General features: G+C 35.3%; 1 protein-coding gene across 1 annotated transcript in view; it reads right to left on the reverse strand.

The window, feature by feature from the left end:
• Nucleotides 1–27,716, reverse strand: part of LOC150094553 (serine/threonine-protein kinase 17A-like) — a 139,977-nt gene that overhangs the window by 34,166 nt on the left and 78,095 nt on the right. The window contains 3 exon segments of the mRNA XM_090411753.1: nucleotides 9,394–9,532; nucleotides 24,289–24,317; nucleotides 24,319–24,502. Of these exon segments, the coding sequence (XP_090267879.1) occupies nucleotides 9,394–9,532; nucleotides 24,289–24,317; nucleotides 24,319–24,502 (352 nt within the window).

Below are 27,716 nucleotides of genomic sequence, written 5' to 3' on the forward strand. Positions count from 1 at the left end.
TTGTGGAGTCAATTCTCATAATCATGTGTACAGATGGTAAACAAGATAAATTGCAAACATTTTTTTTTTTTTTTTTTTTTTTTAGAAATCAGAATTTTTAATCATTCATCTGAAAGCAATATTAATTCAATATATAAGAGATCAAATGAAACTGATTTGTCCTAATATAAATCAAAGGAAAATTTCATGAAAAACTTTTTTGGTGTGATGACACCAGAATGTTTAGCCAGTCAAGTCAAACCAAAAGCATGGTTTGACTCGGATTTCCATGATTTTTTTTTTTTTTTTTTTTTTTTTTTTTTTTAGGTGGAAGATGTGTTTCATCACCCAAGTGTTATGAGGGAAAAAAAAAATCTTCCAATGGAAGTGGAGAGCTCAATAAATTTATTATATAAAATGTATTAGGCTCAAAAAAAATCTGATCCCAGCATGATATAATTATACTGCTTAGGTCTGAAGCAGCTTGAAATAGGTTCATGTTTGGTCTCTAGAGAGGGATTTCTAGATTATCTAATCCTTAACCCCATCCGTAATACTTACGTAGTAGTTAATACATCTAAGAACAGTCTTAAACAATAAAGATATTTCACTTTTAACACATATTGTCAACCACCTTAGGAGCTGATCTCACTTATCTTAAATGGTACAAATATTTCTCAATCACCAGTAGTGTTTATTCTATGAATAGCAACAAAAATATAGGACTTTGGAACTGAACAATTACAGTTCAGTCCTAGAATTCTTGGATGTAGGAAAGCATCTAAAATCTAGATGCTTTCCTACTATATGGAAAGCATCTAGATTTTATTTGTTTAAAATTTTATCTTTCTTTGATCCTATGAACTGGCATATCTTATTATAATTGATTTTTTTTTTTTTTTAATCAAATCCACAAGTAAACTGATCTTCACTAGCAGGATATTTCTTCGATCCCCTCTCGAACTAGCATATTTTTTTTAATCAAACCAACAAGTAAACTGATGTTCAGTAGCAGGTACTTGGTTCTTAGTCTTGGCAGAAAGTGAACAAATAATGATGGTCAGTTCAGCAAAATACTATAAAAATACCTTTAAAAGGCATAAATAGAATGTCCATCTGTGAAAGAGCTTTCAGAGTAAATCTAAATGTGTGTGTGTGTGCGCGTGCGCACGCACAAGACATAGAACCATCAGGTAATATGAATGTCCTCTTCTGGACAGCAACAAGCATTATTAGGGAGGTTTCTTGTGCACCACTCCAAATGTGCGAGTAGTATACTACATGTCAAATGTGTATGACCAAATCATATGATTTGGTCATACACATTTATATCAGTTATGCAAACAAAAAAAATTAGAATAATGTTTGCATACTTAAGGGAACACGCCAACCAGTATGGTCATCAATCTATGCCATTAAAAGTTTTGCCCTTGTGGTGACAAGTCTCACATTTACAGATAATTAGTATTAACTAGTGTAAAACTTCTCATCTATGTTTTTAGCAACTGTAACAGCAGTAGTGTGATCTCAGTGTTCCATATGCCATCACTAAATTTAATAATTTTAATATGTAATATAACAGGTTTATGCATCTTTTCAGTGGAAGCAACAACACCTTTACTTTGAATTTTATCTGCCATTATTAATGATAAAATAATAGTTATGAACAGTTTACAATTCACAGCAAAACACAAATAGATGCAATGAGCAATAATTTCATAAACAAACAGTTCATGAAAACTATGCATTGATTGATTTATGGGAGTATCATGTCGCTATAACCATCATACGAGCAAATGTAGAGTCATAAATGTCACTGGTTATAACTGAAAATTGTCATGTGAGCAGATCATCTTAAAGCAAAAGATTGTAAGGTGGAATATTAACATACCTAAATTTTTGGAAGGTGAGAAAGCTATGGCTGAGATGGGTTTGTGCCAGTAAAAGTTGGAAGTGTAATTCAAGATCATGTGTAATGGGAATTTAAGTAAAGAAATAAAAACAAAAATCTTCTTAACAGTAATAGAGTGGGTGATGAGAAATACAATAGAGGAAAGCATTAATATGCAATGGGATGGACAAATAAATTAAATGACTTAGAGTTTGTTGATAACATGCTTGCTAACTCAAAAGCACCAACATGCACAAAGAAAAATAATTTAAACTTGGAAGCCTCAAAGTGTGGCTTAAAAATAAACCAAAATAATTAAGAAAATTCAAAACCATGATGCCAAATAATGATATAACATGACAGAATTTCATGCTGGACGGGTCTTCACCCAGTTCAACAAGGCTCTCATTTTCATCACGGGACCAGAGTGAAAGCACAAAGTCAAGATCATCCTTGTCAGCTACTGAAACAAATCCCGCAACACAACTCAACAACAGTGGAATTCAAGACTGGCACTATCAACATAAGAAACATCAATGGAAAAGTAATAGAACTAACAGGAAAATTGGATGAGTATAGATTGATATAATAGGTGTGAATGAAATGAAAAAAGACAAAAACAATTGAGATGTTTCTTAGTAACAAATACAAAATGTTATATTCAAGCAAAATAACAAGCAGGGAAAAGAAGGAGTAACTACAGTATTCAACATTAAATATAAGGATAATCTTGAATGGCAGGCAATATTAAGTAGAGCAATGTGGGCAAATATCAGAATGGGGAACTAGACAATGAGACAGAATGCAGCTGGCACAATGAAAGAGGAAAAGTTGGTCCTTGTTGGAGATCTCAACAGCAGAGTAAGAAGTAATTATCAGACATATAAAAATGTTTTGGAATAATATGAAGAAAAGAGGAAAGCTAATAATAAGTGCTGCTGGATTTCTGTTCAGGACACTGGTTAGTTATTACTAACACCATGTTACAACATAAAAATGCACACAAATTTATATGGAGAGAAGATGTAAGAAATAAGAAAAGTCTCATTGACTATGATATAGTTGAGAGCAATGTTTTCACACTGGCTCAGGACATAAGAGTATTTGAATTTGAAATAGGAAGCAATCACTATTTAGCTTTGAGTAGGATAAAATGGAATTTAAGATTGAAAAGAAGACTTGGTAAGACATTTGAACACCTTTCAAAGATGAACTGTAGACTCAAATACACAAACATCATTTTAAAGAAAATAATGAAAGATTTTGAAAAAAAAGAACCAAACTTGGAAGATTCAGTGGTAAACACTGATGAAAACATTGAACTCAGCCAGAGAGATATGGGTTGAAGTCTGTAAGGATAGAAATATCAGAACTCCATGGTGGACTCAGGGAGTTAAAGAGGTGGTGAAGGAAAAGAAGGAAGCATATCAAAAGTTCTAGGCAAGTAAGTCAGCTTGTGCTCTTAGATAATACAAAGAAAAAAAAGTAAGAAAGTGAAAAACTGTGCAAAACTAGCTAACAAAATTATGGGAAGACTGGTAAGAACATAGAAAATAAATATCAGGAAGGTGGCAAAATATTCTGGAGGCTATTAAAAAAAGCTTAGAAAAGGAAAGAGTACTGTAAAAGGAATCTGAGATGATTAAGGTGACATGAAAACTGAAGATATTCTAAATGTCTGGAGTAATTACTTTGAAAGACTATTAAATGAAACAAGCAATGTCAGCATGCTGATAGAAAATTACCAACAGGAATACAGTTAAGAATATGTATCCACACTCAGTAGGAAAAAAGTCATCAAAAACCTGAAAAGGTAGCCAGAGCATATGATATTCAAGTAGAAATGCTCAAATATGGAAGTATAAAAGTTTTACAATAACTGCAGTGCATAATTTGGAAGACCTGGTCAGAGGGTAAAATTCCAGCTGATTGGAGAAGAGCTTTCATACTACCCCATCTATAAAAAGGAAATAAAGCTGAATGAGAATTACAGAGGTATTTCCCTACTCGGCATTCCTGGTAAGATTTATGCAAGTATACTTCAGAAACGGCTAAGAAAAATTGTGAAAGTTCTGCATGGTAAAGAGCAAGCAGGATTTATGCTAAATAGAGGTTGTCAGGATCAGAATTTCACTTTAGAACAAATTGTCGAGAAATATTGGGAATATAACAAGGATTTGTATTTAAGTTTTGTAGATGTGGAAAAGGCTCCTGGCACCTTTTCAAAATGCTATAGTTATATTGTGTAAACGTGACATTACATCGAGCAAAACAGTCTCTATTTAAGCTGCAAGTCAGGAGTTAGAATTGAAGGAAGTACAGGAATATGTTTGATATTAATCAGGTGTATAAATAAGGGTAAACATTATCTCCACTGTTATTATCTAAAAGGATCACATGAAGCAAAGTGGTATCAAATCTGATATTAAAATTGGCAATGTTAATTTTAGCTCTTTACTTTATACAGATGTTATACTTCTGAATAAATCTTGTAGAAGTCTGCAAGATTCCCTGACTAAATTGAATACCTGTTGTAATATATTTGGTATGAAAACAGGTGATAAAAAGACAAAGACAACATGCAGAAACGTTGAAAACATCAACTGTATCCTGAATGGTGAATCTATAGAACAAGTAAAACATTTCAGTTATTTAGGCATAATATTTAGTAAAGCGTATGGTAGGAAGTCAGCTGAATAAATTTAAATGGAACAAGAAAAAGAAATCAGGCAAATTGCTAAATTAGCTATGTACAAGACATTGTTCAAACCAATTTCAACTTATGAACCTGAGATCTGGGTTAGAAATAAAGCACTTGAATCAAAAACTGAAGACTTCAGATATAAGAGTTTTGAGAAATCGATGGAACAAACAGATGACATTAATGGCAGTATTACATTAAAAATGAGGATATTAGGAAACAACTTCCCATTGTTAGCATTCAGGGATGTGTTACTAGAGCTAATCTCAGGAGGTATATGATCACTTAAACAGAATGGGAGAGGAAATTTAGCAAAACAAGTGTTCTTTTCTAGGTTGGCAGGATTGGACGTTAGCAATGGCTTAACTTTTTCATGTAGTACTATTGTAATTATCCTGTAGAGAAAATTGGTTGCTGAATTACGAAGGGTGAAAGGCAGACCATAACATGCCAATTTGCTGAATAACCATCTATGCCAAATCCTATCAAATGCCTTGGAAATATATTAAGTGAAACAGGTTTCTCTGAACATTTCTGGGGAACATGCATGCAAGATGATATGGAGTGACAGCATCTGTACTGGTCATCAGTGATTTACTAGTGGACATCCAGGGTAAAGAAGTTGAGTGCTGGTGACCTAATTTTTAGAGGACTGAGGTGAGGGTAATAAGTCAAGAATTTGATGGCAATCTTAAGATGTTTTCCCCTCTCTCCCTGGAATACAACAAATATGAGCACTTCTGTGATATGAAACATACTAGCTGAACACAGAAATTATACAGGACAGGTGTTAGCTCTGAAGCACTATTTTTAAGTACACCTGGAGGTCACCATCTGGACAAAGACTTTTTGGCATTTAGGTAATTCAAGATTCTTCTGATGATCACAGGAAGGTACTGTACTGTTTCAGGTATGGCTGGAGGTGACTGGCATTTGTCACCTATGCATGAGTTGGAGAAAAAGAATGACATTACAATAGCACCATTAGATGGAAATTACACCCAATTGCTTTTCCAAGCGGCCTCGACGAGAAAGGGAGGGAATTCCTTGGCGACCGATTTTTAAGGGCCCAGGCCTAATTTTTTTCTGGGTTTTTTTCCCACTTCAGAGGCCCAGAAATTTCTTTCCTCAGGTCTAGTGTTAGCTGTTGAAGCCTGTTTCTAAGGGATCACAAAACAAATTTGCAGAAGAAGCAACACTTTGCACAGATATGTTACAGGATTTGCAACCTCTCATTCTGTGACCAATATTAGCATAACTTAATGTGTTCTGGCCATTGTGCCTGTATTGTGCAAAGAAAAAACCCTACCATTTCCCGAGAATAGCTAATTCACATCCAGCTGAAAAATCCTTATAACAGTTACATTCTAAGAATTTAAATCCATGTCTTTCAAAACTGTAGGAGAAATATCACTTCATCTTCACAAATGTACTGTGGACAACTGCTCACCAATTTACTCTTTCAGCAATACTTTTTAATGAGGGATAATTATACAACTGTACACGGTTCTTTAGATATGGTATATTTTCAATAGTTTTGCTTCCCTTGCACAAGTGAACAATTATTTTTGGCATATGTATTCCACAGACATATTTTTGTTTTCATCAATTTTCTATTAAAATGGTCCAAATGAAATGGCAAATTTAAATAAAACCTTAATCACCAAATTTCAGCAAGGGAAAAATTATCATAATTTAAAATCATTTGACAACAAACATGAAACCAAAACTGAACCCAATAGACATAAAATGCACCCAAATGCAATTTATAAAAGTTGCAATGTACACAATTTTATTTTATTAAGCTTCATCCAGCCAGAGGAGAGTTATTGCAATGTATAATTTCAACATATTTTGTCTCTTTGTATCCTGCCAACAGACAAACAAACTGAAATGATGCAAATTTTCTTATGGGCTCCAAATACTGATTTACTGCCATAAATCTGCCATAGCTTATGCAGAAAGACAGAGAGAATGAATTATTCCATACTTACACATTTTGAAAACGTGTGTAAAAAGTGAACTTTAAAAAGAAAGATACTGGCTTATAGATTACAATTCACTAGGAAATCAGGAAGTGAAGTAAGCCACAAAATCATACAGCACATGATTACACAAAGGTACAAAGGTATACAAAATCATCTTTATTAAGATCTCTCTTTCTCTCTCTCTCAAACAACTCTTATTTACAACTGTTAAAGTGAGTATAATTGATCACTCTGCCAATGTTAAATGACAAGTAATTTCTTACTGTGTGTATGACATCAAATGAATCAAAAGCTCAAAATCAATATGGTGTCCCTACCTTATCTTTGACAACCTAGTTGGCCAGGTATGTAAACATTCTTGCTTTCCGATCAACAAGTCACAGATTCATATCTCATTACAGTATCAATCCTTGTGAATGTTGTCAAGTGTGAGATCACCATTGCACTACTTACTGGATACTACAAATGATTGGAACTAGTACTGTGTGTGATCTCTAGAGAAAAGGAACTAGATTATCTTACCTTTTGTCCACAAATAGTACTAAATGTATGATAGATGATTACAACCTTTCCTTTGGTTTGAGATTCGCATAAAACTAAACACCGAGAAATGGAAAACTCCTAATTAGATGTACAAAAAATGGTCCTTATATTAATGTTTAAAGCAATCTTTTAAAGTCTTAAAACATCTTTTTAAGTTGGAAGGTTCAACAAAATACTTGTGATGATCTCATGTAAGAAAGGTGGTAAACTGAGAGCACCTAGTACCATGCATGTGTGTGTGTGTGAGAGAGATAACTAATTGTTACAAAAAATCAGGACATTGACACTACCATGTTTCCAGAGTAAACAAGATGATAATCATCTACACCCAGTCATTTACAAACATCTATGCTACAATGGAATTTTTTGATCATAGCCTGTAAGATGGACAGTGAAAGGTGCTAACTACCTGACCAAAAAGGTCAACTTACTTATGAAAATATTCCAAAAATGACATGTACACACACACAAAATGTGAAATACAGAGTGCCATCTAGGTTTCATCATACTATTTATTCAACGTAATTTGCAACATTCCTTGCAGCAAAATTGTATTGCAATTATACAAATTAACTAGAGTAAGTATACAGTAAATTGCACAGCATCCAGTTACTCCTTAGCAACTTTACCTTGATGGACCCGTGTTTCACTCAGGATTTCTCCATGAGTGCAGGTCACAAAGATGCCTCCAACGATCTCTATCCTCTCTCTTCCATGTTATACCCATAGATTTCACTAGGGGATTTTCCCATCTTGTAGGTGGGCTTCCTGGTTTTCTCTTTATTCTTAGTTGCCAGTTGAGTATTATATATGTCCATCTGTTATTGGTGAGTCTGGCTATGTGACCTGCCCATCTCATCTTGCTTTCATATACTGCAGTTACTGCATCTTTTATGCCTGATCCCTTTCTTAGTTCCGTGTTTCTAACATGTTCCATTCTGCTGATGTTACAAACCCTGCATTCTATTGCATGCTGAGTTATTCTGACAGTCTCTTCTTCTTTTCTTGTCGTGTTCCATGTTTCTGATCCACATGTGAGTGATGGTAGAATATCACTATTAAATAGTTTTGCCTTCGGAGAGATGTCAAGATTTGGATCAGTAAGTGTTTCTTTTAGTCTGTTGAATGATAAGCCATGCAGCTTTCTTTCTTTTTGCTAGTTCTTCAGATAAATCGTTATTTATTTTTATTGTTTGTCCTAAGTACTTGTATGAGTCAACCTGTTCTATAAGGATGTTATCAATACATAGGTGACTGTCACTTGTGAAGATGTTTTTGATCCATTTTATTTTTTCTAGATTCATTTCTAAGCCCATCTTACTGCTGTTTGTGTATACTTTTTCACCCATTTCTTCTAGATCTTTTGGGTTGTGGGATATCAGTACTAGATCATCGGCAGACATAAGAATTTAGATTATTTTTTCAGAATGTATTCTAAAGTGCTGGTAAATAGATTTGGGGAGATCACATCGCCTTGGCAGACCCCTCTCTTTATATCTATAGGTTGATCAAATAGGGTTATTTGTGTGGTCTGATTTTTGTTAATTTTTTTATCATGTGAATATAAGTAGGGTCCACATTTATTTCCAGTAAGGCACTAATGACTGCATCGTGTTCTATGGTATCAAATGCTTTTTTTTTAAAAATCAATAAAGAGGAAACAGAGGGATTTGGTATTCTCTGCATTTTTCTGTTAGTTGTGAAATGACCTGGATATGATCTATTGTGGAGAAGCCTCTTCTGAATCCTGCCTGCTCTCTGCTGGAGTTGTCTTCTAGAGTGTTTTGGATTCTGTTCAGTAATCCTCTGTTCATGATCTTATATATGTGAGAGAGTAGACAGATTGGATGATAGTTTTTTATGTCTTCCTCGTTCCCTTTTTTGAATAGAAGTATGGTTTTTGAGGTTTTCCATTCCTCTGGAATCTTTCTTTCTTTGAAGTAACAAGTGAATCTGGCAGCCAAAGCTTTGAAAATAATTGGTCCACCTTGTTGGATTTCTTCAGCCTAAACAGGATCAAGTCCTGAGGCTTTACCTTTACTCATTTTCTTTTAAGGGTAGTTACTCCTTAACAACTTACTCTTTTATATTCCAAATCTTTGTGCTAGTATTGACTAGCTGCTAGCAATGTAGGCAGCTACAGATGATCGTCGAGTATGAGAGCTGAATATAAGTTGCTAATGAATACTCAGATACCACGTAATGACATAAATACTAACTGTATTTGTTATGTTAGTATTCATCTTAATTTTACCCATCACAATAAGATATGTATAGAAATTTCCACTTGCCTTTATATCCAGATGTGCAATACTATGATCGTGTAAAAATGATAAACCTTCCAAGATTTGACGCATTAATCTGACAGCATCGCATTCTGGGATTACTTCCTCATCATCAAGAACCCTCTGTAATTCACCACCTGTAGCCCTGTAAATGGAACAGATTTTTTGTTATTATAGAAGGGTAAAAAGCAAATCCTAATGGATATTGCATAATACAGTCAACTACCACTATAACTACAAGAACACCCGAACTGAAACCTCTCAGGCAGAATTCTGCTGAAGTCTATATCTTTGAGCATATGAAAGTATCATCCTATTGTAATAATGCTATTTACATTATTACTTAAATATGCTATGGTGTGAACTGACTAATAATATCCCATCCAGACACATCATACAAATGAGCCATTCTGATGTCACATGTAGCAAATATATGATAAGACTTAGAGCTTTACTAATGAAGATCAATATAGAAGTAGTTTTTTTTAACCATTGTCAATGATTAAAACATTTTCTATCTATTTATATTAAATATTCAGAAGTATACAATTAGTCAAAACACTAAATTAGCTGTATTCAAATCAATTTTAACTTATGGATCTGAGAGCTGGGTTAGAAATAAAACACTTAATCAAAGACTAGAGACCACAGATATGAGAGTACTGAGAAAGATTAGGTGCATGAACAGATGCCATCAGTGGCAGTATCATATTAAAAATGAGGATATTAGGAAAGAACTTGACCTTGTTAGCATCCAGGAATGTGTTAGCAGAGCTAATCTCAGGTGGCATGCTCACTTAAACAGAATGGGAGAGGAAAGATTAGCAAAACAAGCGTTCTCTGCCAGGATGGCAAGGAAAAAAAAGACACAGAGGAAGACCAAGCTATAGATGGATTGATATAGATTGATTTGGAGGAAAATTGTAGATAGGAAGTTAATAATTATGTACGTTTTTCATGTAGTACTACCATATCCTGTACACCCCTTGAGAATATATGTTAAGAATTTGATTAGATGTGTGAAATGCATACACTGAATAGATGGTCAATTCCTGAAAATGTAAAGGAATATCAAAATATCCAATCAAGAAATCAAGCACTCAAAACAATCAACATAAAACATTCTACTGGCAAGTACTATAATGTTCTTTTTGTAACTTCATTTTAAATGTCAAATGTTTAAATGGCAATGCACAAAAATCCTGACAGCCCAACCAATCCACCTAAAACAAATATGGTTTTAGATCCAATTTAAACAGTAAAATATAATTGTAAATCAAAAGACTAGTTACTCAAGCTCTGCTGACACAACTATTCAAAAAACTTCAAAAGCAATAATGTTATACTGAATTTCCTTTAAAAACAGGCCATTATGGGCTGGTGATTGAACAATAAAAAGCCTTTCCCAGTCAAGTCATCCCAACTTTCCTGTGGTATGGCCTATTTCCACAAATGGGGTTCTAGCAGGGCAAGTTGTTGTGTTACCAAGTTCAACTTCATAAGTTTTTATGTTGTCCATCCAACTCTTTATGGTCTTCCTCTTCTTCTCATTTCCCTCAATCTTCCCCAACATAACAGCCTTTTCCAATGATTCATCAGCTCACATAATATATCCAAAATACATCAACTTCAGCGATTATCGCCTCTAAGGAGCATTCTGTCTTTATATTCTCTAAAACTTTCTTATTATTCTTGCAGTCCATGGGATTTTTAATAGTCTCCTCTACACCATAATTCAAATGAATCAATTTAATTTCTGTCTTTCTTCTTAATAATCCAGTTTCAAATACATATATCACTACTGGAAATACCACTGCTTTGACAATTCTAACTTTTGTGGTCTTACTCACACCTCTATCTTTCATAATTTTTGTCAGGTTTAACATCACACTTTATTCCCCATGACTATCCTTCTTTTAATTTCAACTAAAAAAATTCCACTGGCAAGTACTACAATGATGTTCTTTTTGCACCTTCATTTTAAATATCACATGAAGCAATGTACAAAAATACCATCATTTCTGATTCTGGACTCTAGTAAATCATTACTTTCAATGATTTCTATTTTATCTCCCTCTATTATAAATTCAATTTGATTTAAACCCTATAAATGAAGAATTTAAAGTAGAAGTCAGAAAGTTTGAAGACGATTGCATTCAAGAGGACAGGGCAAGTACTGCCCTTTTAAATGCATATCTTCCCTAGTCACGAGTAAATGCCAACTGATCTCTAGGTAGGATATGTCTTTTCATTTCCCAGTGAAACACCACCACCCTTTTTGGAGATGTGAAGTAGCTCTTTTGAAAGAGCTACTTAACATCTCCAAAAAGGGTGGTGGTGCCTTTTCATTTGAAAAGGCATTTGATACAGTGAAGCATAAAAGACTTTTTGACATTCTAGAAAATATTGATATTGACTCTTATGACTTGGAAATTTTAAAGAGATTATAATGGTCACAAACAGCATCAGTATGTGTAAATGGAGAGGAAACAGGAGAATTCCTGGTGGAGAGAGGAGTTAGACAAGGATGCAAGTTATCGCCATTATTGTTTAACCTTTATAGTGAACAGATGCTTAGAGAGGCACTTGAGGATGTAGAAGGAGGAATAAAAATAAATGGAAGAATCATTAATAACTTAAGATATGCAGATGATGTAGTGGTGATGGCAGAAAGTGAAAATGGATTACAACAAATTGTTCAAAGAATTGAAAACTCTTGTAAAGAGTACAGACTAAGAAGATAATGATAATGGGCAGAAAAATAGGAGATAATGTAAAGATAAGATATGGAGGAAAGATTTTAGAAGACGGGGATGGATTTCAATATTTAGGTAGCTGGATCTTAGAGAAAAGAACCTCAGAGTTGGACATTAGAATAGGCAAATAGAATAGGAAATAGAATATTTCCATAAATGCTGATTTAGGCAAAGCTAAATCAGCATTTATGGAAATGAAGAGAATTTTAGTAAACAAGAATATTAAAATAGGCATTAGAGTAGGAATAGTTAAAGCAACAGTTTGGAGTATTGCGAGTTATGGAAGTGAGTCATGGACACTCAGAAAGAGAGATATGGAAAGAATTAATGCATTGGAAATGTGGTGTCATAGAAAGATGGAAAAGATTAGCTATACAGAGAGAATATCAAATCAAGAAGTTTTAAGAAGAGTTGGGATGGAAAGAACGCTGCTCAAGAATATTATGCAAAGAAACACCAGATTTGCAGGACATCTTCTGAGAGGTTCTTCGGGACACCTGACAAGAACAATATTACAAGGGAAAGTTGAGGGTAAGAGAAGACGTGGAAGACCAACTAGAGAGCAGTTCAATGACATCGTGGAATGGACTGGTTTAAGAATGACGGAGGCGACAGACAGAGAAATAGAGAAGAACTGCTCATCTGCTGCAACCCTCTTGCTAGAGGATGCTACCGGACAATGACAAAGTAGCTCTGCCCACGTTTCATCCCCAGAGTAGAGGCTGAAGATGAAACATGGCCTGACTAACTGTTACAAACATATTGTATACATAGCCTCCTCAGCCTCTAAAAAAAAAAAAAAAAAAAAAAAAAAAAAAAAAAAAAAATATATATATATATATATATATATATATTATTCATCAAATTCCTGCCATGCACCCTCAAGGGGTGTACAGGATATGACAGTACTACATGAAAAAATTACATCATTACTAACTTCCTATCTACAATTTTCCTCCAAATCAGTCTGTTACTTGTCAAGACTCCAACATTATCAGATCTTATATTTCTATCGTCTAAGGCACTTTGTACCATATCAATATCACCTATATCTTGGTTTTCCTCTGGGTCGTTTTCCTGCCAACCTGGCAGAGAACACTTGTTTTGCTAATCTTTTCTCTCCCATTCTATTTAAGACCATACCACCTGAGATTAGCTCTGCTAACGCATTCCTGGATGCTGACAATGTCAAGTTCTTTCCTAATATCCTCGTTTTTAATATGATATTGCCATTGATGATATCTGTTCACACCTCTGATCTTCCTCAGGACTCTCATATAAGCGGTCTCTCGTCTTTGGTCAAGTGTTTTACTTCTGACCCAGTTCTCAGATCCATAAGTTAAAACTGGTTTGAACACTGTCTTGTATACAGCTAATTTAGTGTTCCGACTAATTTCTCTCTTATTCCATATGAATTTATTCAATTGACTTCCCACCATACCAGCTTTGCTGATTCTGTTGTCTATTTCTATATTGAATTTACCATCTTCACTAAAAATCGTGCCTAAGTAGCAGTAGCTGAAATGTTTTACTTGTTCCACAGGTTCTCCATTCACAACACAGTTGACATTTTCAATGATTCTGCTTATTTTCATTGTCTTTTTATTGCTGACCTTCATATCATATCTATTACAACAGTTATTCAATTTAGTCAGAGAATCTTGCAGACTTTAAGCGGATTTATTTAGAAGTATAACATCATCCACATAAAGCAAAGTGCTGACATTAACATCTCCAATTTTGATATCATAAATACCACTTTCCTTCATAATATGATCCGTATAGATAATGAATAATAGAGGGGATAATGTACATCCTTGTCTCACATCAGATTTAACATTAAACCATCTTCCTGTACTTCCTTCAATTCTAACTGCTGACTTACAACTCAAATAAAGACTCAGTATTGCTTGATATAATGCCCCATTGACACCATATAACTGTAGCGTATTGAATAGCTTCTCTCTTGGCACCTTGTGATATGCCTTTACCAAATTGACAAAACTTAAATACAGATCTTTGTTATATTCCCATGCTTTCTCGACTATTTGTCGTAAAGTGAAGATCTGATCCTGACAGCCTCTATTTGGCCTGAATCCAGCTTGTTCTTCACCCAGCTTTTCTTCCACAATTCTTCTCAATCATTTCTCAAGTATACTTGCATAGATCTTGCCAGGAACACTTAGTAGGGAAATACCTCTGTAATTCTCACATTCAGTTTTATTTCCCTTTTTATATATGGGTACTATGAGAGCTCTACTCCAATCATCGGGAATTCGTCCTTCTGTCCAGGCTTTCTGAACTATGCAGTGCAGCCACTGTAAGACTTTTATACCACCATACTTCAACATTTCTGGTCGAATATCATCCACTCCTCTTGTCTTTCCACATTTCAAGCCTTTGATGGCTTTTTCTACTTCAAGTATGGATATGTATTCCTGACTGCATGCCTGGTCAGTGTTTTTTTGTCATCACTGCTCGTTTCATTTAGCAGTTTTTCAAAGTAATTACTCCATACTTCAAGGATATCTTTTTCTTCCATTTTCATGTCACCTATATCATCTCTAACTCCTTTTACAGCATTCTTTCTTCCATTCCTAAGCTTCTTCAACACCCTCCAGAATATTTTGCCACCTTCTTGATATTTATTTTCTATATTCTTGCCAAAGTCCTCCCATGACTTTTGTTTAGCTAGTTTTACACAGTATTTAGCATTCTTCTCTGTATTCTCTAAGAGCACAAGCTGACTTACTTGCCAGGAACTTTTGATATGATTTCTTCTTTTCCTTCACTGCCTCTTTAACTTCATGTGTCCACCATGGAGTTCTAATTTTTCTATCCTTGCAGACAACTTCACCACATGCCTCTCTAGCTAAGTCAATCAGGGATTTCTTCAAGGATTGTCACTGAATCTCCAAGATATGGAGATTCAGTGACAAGTTTGATTCCTGTTCTCAAACTCTTTCATTTTTTCTTTAATAATCTTTGTATATTTTAGTCTACAGTTCACATCTGAGAGCTGCTCAACTTTTATTTGCTTTAAAACTTTCTTACATGTTATTCTTTTCAATATGAAATTCAATTTTATCCTGCTCAAGACTAAATAGTGATCATTTCCAATTTCAAATCCTCTGTACACTCTGGTGTCCTGCACCAGGGAGAAAACATCACTATCAACAATAACATAGTCAATGAGACTTTTCTTATTCCTTGCCTCTTCTCTCCATGTGAATTTGTGCACATTTTTATGTTGGAACATGGTGTTAGTAATAACCAGTCCATGTCCTGAGCAGAAATCCAACAGATATTTGCCATTATTATTAACTTTGCTCTTTTCTCTAAATTTTCCCAAAATATTTTTGTATGCATCACAATCATTTCCTACTCTGCTATTTAGATCCCCAACAAAGACCAACTTTTCCTTTTTCATTGCGTCAGTTGCTTCTTCTAAAGCATCAAAAAATTCCTCCACTTCTACCTTAGTAGAACCTTCTGTGGGACCATAGGCACAAATAAGTCTCATTGTCCAGTTCCCCATTCTCATATTTGCCCACATTACTCTACTTGAGACTGCCTGCCATTCAAGAAGATTAGCCTGTTATTTTGTGTTGAATACTATGGCTACTCCTTTTCCTTGATTTTCATTGCCTGAATGTAACATTTTGTATTTATTGCTCAGAAAGATCTCACCAGTTTTTGTCTTTTTTGTTTCAGTCACCCCTATTATGTCGATCTGGTACTTATCTAATTCCTCAGCTAGCTCTATTTCTTTGCCATTCAAGCTTCTTATGTTGATAGTACCGATCTTTAACTCTGGTGGTGGTGTTGAGTTAGGGTGTGTTTTCAGATTTGTTCCAGTAGCTGACTTTTCGCTGTTCACCCTGGTTCCCTGGTGAAAACAACGGGGCCTTGTTTAACCGGGCGACACCCCAGCCAGCATGAAATTTTGTCATGTTGTACCATCATTTTTTTATTTTGGTTTAACCAATAAGAATACAATTTGGTCGGCTAAATCTCAAATTGCCAGCCCATCCTCGTTAGTTGAGTAGATACCCAACAGGGTGCACCACGAGAAGGTGAGGATTGGACATTAGGTCAGAAGCCCTGGTCGGTTCTCCGCATTCCTTTAAAGGCTATGTGGAGATCTCCTCTCAGTTATACAGCTTTGACCCTTAAGCACCCCTAAAAAAAATTATTTTCTGTTCGAAATATTTCTTCTCTTCTGCTCAACTCTCAACACTTCATATGTCTCAGATCAGACCAACCTTGGAATATTGTTCGCACATTTGGGGTGGTTCACCCAAAGCCTCCCTAATCATTTTTGATGATATACCAAAGAGGGTGGTGAGCCACTTAATAGGTGACTCTGCTCTCACAGACTCCCTTCAGTCAATTTCCCATAGTTGCTATGTTTCTGCAATGTGCCTTTTCTACTGATACTTTTATGAGCATTGCCCCTCTGAATTGGCCACTACCATTCCTCCACTTTCTTCTAACCACGTAAGAACTAGAGCAGCCAATGGTTAACACCCATACACTGTCCAACTCCAAACATATCGAATAAACCTCTCATCAGCCTTCTTCATTCCATCCACCTTTATTCCTTGGAATAATCTCACCCATACTGTTTTTCCTGTTGGGTATAACCTTCAACTCTTTCTTAAAGAGTTGAAGGTTGTACTCAACCTTCAATAGAAATTACTTCTGTCTCCATAAACACTTACCCACATGTAGCACTGTTGTGCTATAGTCCCTGTAACCTTTCATGTGCAAGATTATCATAAAAACTATTACTTTGGTAATTACGTTAAATACAGCAAATTCACACCATCGTGATCTTTGGAACTTTTTTTTTTCATGTTCCCAAGCATGAAAAGTTATTTACAAACCTATAGTACATTTTGTACTGTGGGTAGGCTAAGGATTTTTCTTCCTGTTTTTTATATATATTTTTTTGTATTTTTAATTTATTTTTTATGCAGTTTGGAAACCCTGCTCTAGAGACCAAACATGGAACTTTTTCAAGTCACTTCAGACCTCCACACACGTCAAAACCTATAACACAACCATACTATGTGCAGGTAAGTGATTAGAGAGAAAGATGAAATTTGTTCATATGTTCTCAAACAGCTAGATTCCTCAAGGAAAAACAGTATAGAAAAAGAAGTTCTCAAGAATAGGGGTAGACAAAACAGTATCCTACAGTTGGGAAGATTTTGTATTTATATAGTATTTAGAATCATACAGGCAAGATAGTGTCTTGAATGATGAAGGAACCAATTTTTTTGAGGCTGAAGAAGCTACAGAGGTGATGTATGTGTACAAGACAGTGTTTTGGTATTGATGGAGTTCGCTGTATTATTTTCACCCCTACATAAAAACAGGAACAAGCATAGCATTTCAGATATTGTTTATGAAAGATCCTGAAGCTTGAATCATTTGGACACTTAAGATTTGTTGAAGAAGAATGCAGTGCACTCAACAGCCAAACTGTGGATAGGTTGAGGTTAGCATGAGAAGGATACTGATATATGGAAGGATGAGTTGAGTGCAGGCCATAGCCCAGCACTGATGAAATCCAAATAGAGGAGATTATCCACCATGACATGCACTGAATGATGACAGAGAAAACTGGCAACTCAAATGCCAAAAACAGTGAAACTAGTCTGGGTTGTGACCCTTCCTATATTGCTTAGCATTATACACATCTGAAAGGTTGTGTGTTTTGGGATACTAATGCAACTGATGCGAAGTCATTAGTCTCCATATACAAGTAGCCCAGTCATGAAGATACTTCACATGCAAATGCAAACATTGTTTGCTTACATTCAGAAAGGATTAAACCAAGAATATAATCTCTTGGCATCGTTAATTTGACAGTAGAAGATAGAGCATAGAATGGTACTGCAAAAGGAATCTGGGATGCCTGGAGTAATTACTTTGAAAAATTATTAAATAAAGTAAAATATAAAAGAATAACAGAAAATATCTAGAAGCAATACAATGAACAGTGTGTGTGTCTACACACACCGCTATTTGAAACAGAAAAGCCATTAAAGAGATAGATGCTGAAATATGGCGGTATAAAATTACAAGGCTTGATCACTCAAATCAATAATGATTGTAGCAGTTTTTTTTTTCCTTGGTACCAATTTACAAAAAAAAAACAAAGTAAAACTGAAAGAATTATGAAAAAAAGGAAAATTAGTGAAGGGTAAGTTGGTTAAATGAAGTGTCCAATCCAGAATTTTACCTTATTACAAATAACTGAGATAGTATAATAAGGATATCTGAGTAGACTGCTCAAAACATTAAATCAGTATACCAGAATTATATGTAACTTTCAAGTTGCAAATCAGGTTAGGAATAAGAATGTAGATGAAAACAGTTTGATGTAAATTTACATATAATGGCAGGGTTGTATACCACCTCTACTGTTATTTATTTTATGAGCCAAAGTAAAATAAAAGATATTAAGCTCAGCTCATTAATCTATGCAGATGGTATCTGCCACAAGCATTCAATAGTCTTAGCCAAATCAAAGAACCATTGTGACAAATTTGTTATAAAAAATCTGCAACTAAACAACTACGAAAATAGGAAGGAAAAAATAAACTGCATTTTCAGCAGTGAATATATAGAACAGGTTCCACGCTTCAGCTATTTAGACACAATTTTTAAACTAACAAAGTAAGTAATAAAACAAATAAGGCTGGTATGGTAGAAGTCGGGTCAATAAATTTATATAGAACAAGAGAAAATCAGTCAAAAGGCCTAACTTCTCGTGGAAAGACTTAGACGTCGGTTATGCATTTTTACTAAATAGCTTAAGGAAATTACAACGTATACTAGGATATACATTAAAATAAATTTTAATACACTTCCAATATTTTGGCAACGTCACATTGCCATTTTCACAGGAACTTAAAAACAAGACACGTGCACTCAAGCACAACAAACAGTAAATGAGGACGAAGGAGGAAGCTATTTTTTCTCCTAAAAGTCCTGATGGTGCTCTCTCTAGTGGGCAATGTTGGTATCTTGGGCTGAAGGTCTTCTGATGTAGGTTTCCAAAATTTGGGGCAGTCTCATGCAACCAAATTTGTTGAGGTTTGGATTGTTTCTTAGGGCTGTGGCTGATTCCATGAAAAGCCTTTCGTATTTGAATTTACTGCGTTGTATTATCATGGCTTTCTTCCACCGTATTCTATGGCGGGTATCCAGCGCATGGTCTGCAAGACCAGAGTGGCTGTATTGGCGAAACCGAATATAGTTTTTGTGTTGTGAAATTCTGATATTAGCTGTCCTGCCTGTTTGGCCAAAGTAGGACAGCTTACAGCTGCAAGGGACCTGGTATACACCAGGTAGGTTTAGGGGGGGGGGGTCTTTAGTAGAGCAAATAAGGGATGTTTTTAAGTTCCTGTGAAAATGACAACATGACATTGCCGAAATATTGGAAGTGTATTAAAATTTATTTTAATACACTTCCAATGTATTACTAGGATGTATATCCTAGTATACATTGTAATTTCCTTAAGCCATTCAGTAAAAATGCATAACCAACGGCTAAGCCTTTCCACGAGAATTACGATAATCCACAAAGATGCCACCGCACATAAGGCCTGCCATTATGGTAAAACGGAGTTAAAGCTATCAAGAAAACTGAATCGTCTCGCCTTCCTAAAATGCTGCCAGGATAACCAGATAATCCCAAACCGTGTCAAATTTAAGCACCGTCTCTCTTCGCAAAAGGCTCTTTGTATTTATAACTGTGCTAGCCAAACTTTGCTCAGGGAACAAATTGCTACGACTCGCCGTTTCCTGAATGATGCTAACTTGGCTATCCAGGCACACGAAGATGACCTTTCAAGCACCTGAAGCCACGAAATTTGGTCCATTTTATACGATATCTCGTGCACTGCTGCAGAGAAAGAATTTACAAAAGTTCGAGATCGACACATCAAAAAAATTTGAAAATGAACTCTAACTCAAAACCACAACTTCCTACCGAAACGGTAGTCAACCTTTCGTCAATTAGTGTGAAACCTGAAGCACTCTATGCTCTTTCACGTGGCCACAACTTCGCCATTGCACCCAGAAGAATACCTGCTGAAGATATTATGATACGAATTGAACGCGGGACATGACATGTTCCAAACCACGTCGCCAACAATATTAGGCTGGATGTGGCTTGTGTTCTGACCAAAGCAAAACCACCAAAAATTAACATGCCCAGTAAAGAAATTAAATCTCTACTAGAATTAAAGAAAATTAAAGAAATAATAATCACCAAAGTGGATAAAGGGAATGCCACAGTATTGCTTAACCAAAATGATTACACACAGGTAAGCTGAATGCTCTATTGTTAGATTGGGCTACTTACCTCCCTATCAAGTACAATCCCACCAACTCACAAATTAGAAAACTCCACAGGCTCCTTAAGAAGGTCACTTCTTGGCCTGTAGAAGTCACTAACAAATTAAAACCATTTAACTCTATACCCCCCCCCCCCCTGTATTTATGGACTCCCAAAAATACATAAGGAAAATGTGCCATTACGTCCCATAGTGGATGGCATTGATTCCCCCACATACAAACTAGCTAAACATTTGGTCAAAGCTCTCACCCACTATACTAGCACAACATACCTTCACACACAAAAAGCTCAGCCCACTTCAAAGCCAGCATAGAAAACCTTACACTCAAACACACTGGCATAATGTTCAGTTCTGATGTCTCCTCCTTATTCACAAATGTCCCACTCAAAGAATTCTTAGAGCTAATCCAAGCTAAATTTCCTCCCGATATCACAGCCCTATTTCAGTTTACAATGAACTCAGGCTATTTTGTTTGGCAAGGAAAATTCTACAAACAAATAGAGGGGGCAGCCATGGATTCTCCACTCTCCCCCACCCTTGGCCAACTTTTATATGGAGACTTTTGAAGAGAAAGCCTTAAACTCTGTCCCACAAAAACCAACCATATGGCTTCGCTATGTTGATGATGTGTTCGCTATTTGGCCACTTGGCTCCGATGCACGCCTCTCCTTCCTAACACACTTAAACAACCAACATCTCAGAATCAAGTTCACCCTGGAAGAAGAAAAAAACAACTGCCTTCCTTTCTTAGACACACTAGTCACCCACCAGCCTGATGGAACCTTGGTTTTCTCGGTCTATAGAAAACCCACCCATACAGGCAGATACATTCACCAATAATCCCACCCCCCCCTCGCAACAATATAGAATCATTAAGACACTACACAACAGGGCTAAACTTATCTGTTCAAATGACAATGCCCTAACCACAGAATTAAACCATATTCTCAACACTTTCTCAGCCAATGGCTACCCCCCCCCCAAAAAAAAATATTGAAACCAACAAACCACAACCCCTCCCCCCCTCCCTCACAACAAGGATTACTCTAAATCCATCACCATACCCTATATCAGAGGCACCTTGGAAAAAATTACAAAAATCCTAAAAAAACATGACTTAACTTTTTGTAACAGACCATATAAAAAATTGGCATCCTTTATCCGCTCTACTAAAGACCAGCCTCCCCCCTCCCTCACCCCTAGACCTACCTGGTGTATACCAGGTCCCTTGCAGCTGTAAGCTGTCCTACTTTGGCCAAACAGGCAGGACAGCTAATATCAGAATTTCACAACACAAGAACTACATTCAGTTTCACCAATACAGCCACTCTGGTCTTGCAGACCGTGCGCTGGATACCCGCCATAGAATACGGTGGAAGAACGCCATGATAATACACCGTAGTAAATTCAAAATACGAAAGGCTTTTCATGGAATCAGCCACAGCCCTAAGAAACAATCCAAACCTCAACAAATTTGGTTGCATGAGACTGCCCCAAATTTGGGAAACCTACATCATTAGACCTTCAGCCCAATCAGCCAAGATACCAACATTGCCCGATAGGGGGCATCATCAGGACTTTTAGGAGAAAGAATAGCTTCCTCCTTCGTGCTCATTTACTGTTTGTTGTGCTTGCGTGCACATGTCTTGTTTTTAAGTTCCTGTGAAAATGGCAATGTGACGTTGCTGAAATATTGGAAGTGTATTAAAATTTATTTTAATGTATATCCTAGTATACATTGTAATTTCCTTAAGCTATTTAGTAAAAAATAAAAAGGCCTAACTATTATGCATGATGGTCTTTAAATTAATGTTAATACCTGGATGGTAGAATTGTGTTAGAAATAAAAAATATTCCTTGGATAAATACTTGAAGTGAACAAATGACATCAAGATCGGAGAAGAACTTGACACCGATCATCAAGGACTAATCCAAACCAGTATTGTCATTTAAACCAAATGAAACATTAGCAAAATAACTTATTGAAGAAAAATGGCAAGAAAAAAATCCAGGAGGAATACAGAGGCAAGTTGACTGATTCCATTATAAGTGCTTTAAAAAAAACTTAAGGACCTGATCAAATAAATGAGACTTATCAAATAACAGACCAATCTGGAAGCAAGGTGCTGACTAGAAACCAATCATGAAATTTTGTCAAACTATCATTATCCCTGGTATAACTACTTAAGCATATACACCAGAAAATGATAAAGTGTCTTTGGTGGATAATGAGAATTTACACTAATTTTGTGTGATAATTCAAATTGGTTTTCACTATTCTTTCTAAAGGAGTAAACCTGTGTATGTGCTGGTTTTATTTCTCTGCTTTAATTATGCTATTATTCAAGATTAAATATCTTTCATTTTAGTTATGCTTTACTCTTAACTAAAAGGTAGAAAATGTCTTTCTTAAAATGTTTGCTAAATAATTAAATACAATATCCTTTTACGATACTAATCCACATGGGTTCAGATCCGGAAGCAATACTGAAATAGCGCTACTCGAGTTTCATAAAAAGGTCTATAGTGGAATAAATGAAGGAATGCACACGGCAGCTGTTTTTCTTGATATATCTAAAGCGTTCGACTGTGTTCATCATGATCTATTGCTATTAAAAATGTCCAAATACGGCATTAGGGGAATTACTAATGACTGGTTCAGATCCTATCTGAATAATAGAAAACAATATACAGCTATGATATATTTAAAAGCACAACAAACATAATAAAATACGGAGTCCCACAAGGGTCGGTACTAGGACCCATCTATAATAAACTTAACAATAATAACAGCAGCTATAATAAACTTCCAAATGAAATTAAATCTATAACCACAGAATATGTATTCAAAAAAAGATTGAGAAACTACCTTATGGGATTAAAGAATGTTGACAATTATTTTAAACGTACAGTATATAAGAGATCATTATAACTCATATATCATAACCAATTAAGGTATTGATTTACAAATTGGTTCATTCATTTAGGAATTAAAATATCAACATGTAGCCCTCTTAGATGTGGTCCATGGACTCTCAGTGTGTTTTAAGCTAATTACTTTTTTCTAGTAACTAGTATGGCCCTTGGTTACACATATTTGCATTAACTAACTTACATTACTCTAAACCAATTACTTATCATAACTTTGAAACCATTCAAAGATAGAAAACAATATACAGCTATGATATATTTAAAAGCACAACAAACATAATAAAATACGGAGTCCCACAAGGGTCGGTACTAGGACCCATCTATAATAAACTTAACAATAATAACAGCAGCTATAATAAACTTCCAAATGAAATTAAATCTATAACCACAGAATATGTATTCAAAAAAATTCTACTTGCATATATGAGAAAACTTTTTATTAACCATAATAAAATAATAGCCATAATAAGTGTTAGTACCAACAGAATATGATAGTAATACTTGAATTTTATTTTGTAACATTGTACTGTGCATTCAATTGTATTGAAATATTGTCATAATTATACAAGTTGAATAGTATAATATGTATAATTTGTATACATGATGTGAATAATGAACATTAATCTAATCTAATAATTCATCATGATATCATGTAGTAGTGTTATAAGTAACTCACATCAAGAATATCAATGACTTGTTTTACAAGCATCTTACAAGTCCTTTAAAATGAAAATCATTTTGAAAAATGTGATGTATTTCACAAATAATTTATAAAATTTTATTCATTGGTTCAAAATTTATACAAGGTATAGCAACAATAAAAAAACTTAACTCACATTTCTAAAATCAGAATTATTTCTGATGGGGGTCTCATACACTTCATATAAATGAACAATATGAGGATTATTGTGACTGATTTTTAACACGTACACCTCGTGCATTATTTCATGACGGATGTCAGCTGCACGCCTACGCTTCCTAATGCACTTAGCAGCATAATCACGACCAGTCTCTTTGTGTCGACATCGTCTCACTGCTGCAAACTTTCCTCTGTGACAGAAAGCAAATCACAACTCAATTTTAAAACAGAACCATTAGCAAGCAAGAATTCTGATTTCAAAGTTAAATTTAAGTACTTAAAAAATTAGCAATAATTAAAAATGGTCAATTTTTAGGTATACCTATTTACTGGCCTAGTTGGCTGAGCATAATCTGCTCTTTAACTAAGAGGCTGCAAGTTCAAATCCCAATGTAGGTATGGATGTTTGTGAATGTTATTTATTTAGCATTTGGCTAAGAAGAATACATGCATATACATGCACTGCACCACACACACACAAAAGGATGTACAAGACAACAAAATGTATAAAAGAATACAATAATGTGAAGTGACACTGTAGTCATATATACATATAAAAATAAGCATAAAATTAAAATTGAATGTCTAAGTTCAATATTCAATCAACAACATCTGTAGAAACTGTTATAAAGTCAGTTACAAGTCCTTCCCATGTGGTGTTAAAAAAGCCATAAGCTATATATTTTTCTTATTCCTATTATCTTATTCTTAACTTCTTTTATGTCTTACAAACTCCTCTTTTATATACTTCTTTATGAGTGCCTAACTCGACCCTACCTAGGAACCTTTTCGGACAGTGGCAAATTTATATTTTTATGCTGCGCCAGCCAGTATCCTATAACATGAGTTTATTCAGGTTCAGGGAATATTCCTAGATTGGTTGACATTCACTCTAACACACTCTAAATAGATATCGGTACTAATTGCAATCGTGGCCAATGATCTATTACTTAAAACTTAGGAACATTCATCAAAAACCCTCCCGCTATGGTTCTAATTTTTGCAAGTGGTAATTTGAAATCTCGAATTCAGGCATGAGTCAGGTATATGCAACAAAACATGTTTATTGGAACAAATGACAATTACAATTAAAATTGGATTAAAATACTAATACTTCCAAATCTCTTACTAGGTTAATATCTCATGCTACGCTAGTTACACAATGCTAAACTCATCAAAAATGCACTCAGGTCACAATACTAATCATACAAAACAATAGAACTAAATGACGATATTACTCTAAATCAATTCTCTTATGCATGCTACTCTAAAAGACATTTTATACAACTTGTTACTATCTGATAAAGGTCATCCACTAAATACAAATACACATATAATTTCAGTCACATGCAACTATATAGATTCATTTCTGACATTTCTTTGTTCAACAAAATTATGCGATTTCAAATTAAAAATTCTTATCAGAGTATTTCTATTATTAATTTTTATCTGACATTAATTTCTCTCTCTTTCAGAATATACAGTAAAGGTCTTTAAGTTACCCAGTTCTTTCCGAAGGTCTGTTAACTGTCACGTGTTGTTCGGGGTCATCCTTCGATCGGTTGTCTTGGCACCTGGCTTATGGCTATGTCGTTCCTTCTACATTTTTCCGAACTCGAACTTATTACTGCCTCGACTGAGGGTCATCTCTGCTCCTTATCGAATGGGACATCCAGCGACTGGCACATTTTCTCCATAGGCCGATGATTCGTGAGCGGCTCGTCATGGGATCTTGTTCAGCATAATCAGAAAGACTGCCCGCCGTCCAACATCATAGGATCCTGGTTGGTTCTTTTTCCGTCCACTGGTCAGGAACAAAAAGCCTCACAATATCGCGCGTATTGCCTTATATTCTCTCTCTTTTCTTTTTCGCACGACCCTTAATTTTTATGCCCTCAAGATAATCCTCAATGTCCTTACTGCCGTTAGGTGCTGTCTTCTAGGGAAGCGTGCTTACGCCATCTTCCGCATATGCAGTACCCTGTACCCTGCGGCATTATGGCCGACACATGCGTTTCAGACACACCTTTCCACTGGTGCTCTTTACTGTCTGCCAATTTACAAAGTTCCAAGCAGCTTAATGGACAAAATTTAACTACTATTTCCTTCTTACAAAAATCATAATATCTGATAATTCTCCAGTTTAGTTTTTGACTGTAAATACTTCTGATACAATTCATATACTATTACACAATTTCCTATACAACAAATCAGAATTTTCTGCTGGTGAGCAGGTATTATCTAAGTTAGCTGGAATTCTCATGTTAGATTCTGAATGAATAATTTCTTTAAATTTGTCCATTCAGGATCTAACAGTGGCCTCTGTGAGGACAGTCAAACATGATATGTTGTATAGTTTGGTTATCTTTACCACAGTCACAAAATGAGTTTGGTCTTATCACCCAAGTAAATAAGGAAGCTCTGCACCTACCATGGTTGGCGCAAATCCTATTTAGGGAGGTCCATATTTTCCGAGATAGGTCGAACCCTGATTGAGGGCTATTTGGGTTAAAGACAGTCTGCCAGATTACTGGGGCTTGGGCAGTCCAAATGGACTGCCCAAGCCCCAGTCCAAATGGAAACAGCATGTTTCAGTCTTGATAGTGCTTGGAATATGATGCCGCTTCTCAAAGAAGTGGTTTAGCTCCTCTAGGTCACTAGTTAGTATGTGCTCTATAGTTCAGAAGTTCTGATGTTAGGACGTGATGCATAGATCATCAGCATATGCAAATTTTCTAGACATTGTCCTTGGAAGGTCAGAAATATACAAACAACGAGCCTACAGTATGGACTATATAAAACAAGAGTAAAGAATACAAAGAACAAGGAAAACTTGCTACTGCTTCTTTAAGCATGCAGATCACCCAAAATAGAGGCCATTTAATGATCGAGATGGAGTGTCTTCTATCACTCTGGATTGAGGATTATAACCAAAAAAAAAAGAATACCTTTTAGTACAGGGAATATTTAGGCAAAGCTTTCGATATTTTTACCTCAATGAAACAGACTAAATTTCAAGAGGAATGTGAAAGCTTTGCTGTGAGTTTAGGATGGTTTGACCATTTCAAAATTGAGCTAGACTGCATAACATAAGAATAACTGAGGAATCTGCTAGTGCTGATAAAGATTCTGTGGCCAAGTTTCCCGAAGAATTGCAAAGGATAATTCAGGAGGGTGAGCATGATGATCGGCAAATATTCAACGTCGACAAAATTGGTCTTTTGGAAGCGTATACCAACAAAAACTTTCCTAGCTAAACCTTAAGCTTCTCAACCAGGATACAAAGTATATAAAGATCGTCTTGTGCTTTTATTAGGAGGCAATTCAGAAGGCGACGTTAAACTCAAGCGTATGTTAGTTTATCGTGCACAAAATCCAAGATCTAACATTATTAAAGAAATCAGC

The sequence above is a fragment of the Typopeltis vanoorti genome, chromosome 22, assembly GCF_054136105.1.
Source record: "Typopeltis vanoorti isolate ZY-2024b chromosome 22, IOZ_Tvanoo_1.0, whole genome shotgun sequence".
NCBI lineage: Eukaryota > Metazoa > Arthropoda > Arachnida > Uropygi > Thelyphonidae > Typopeltis > Typopeltis vanoorti.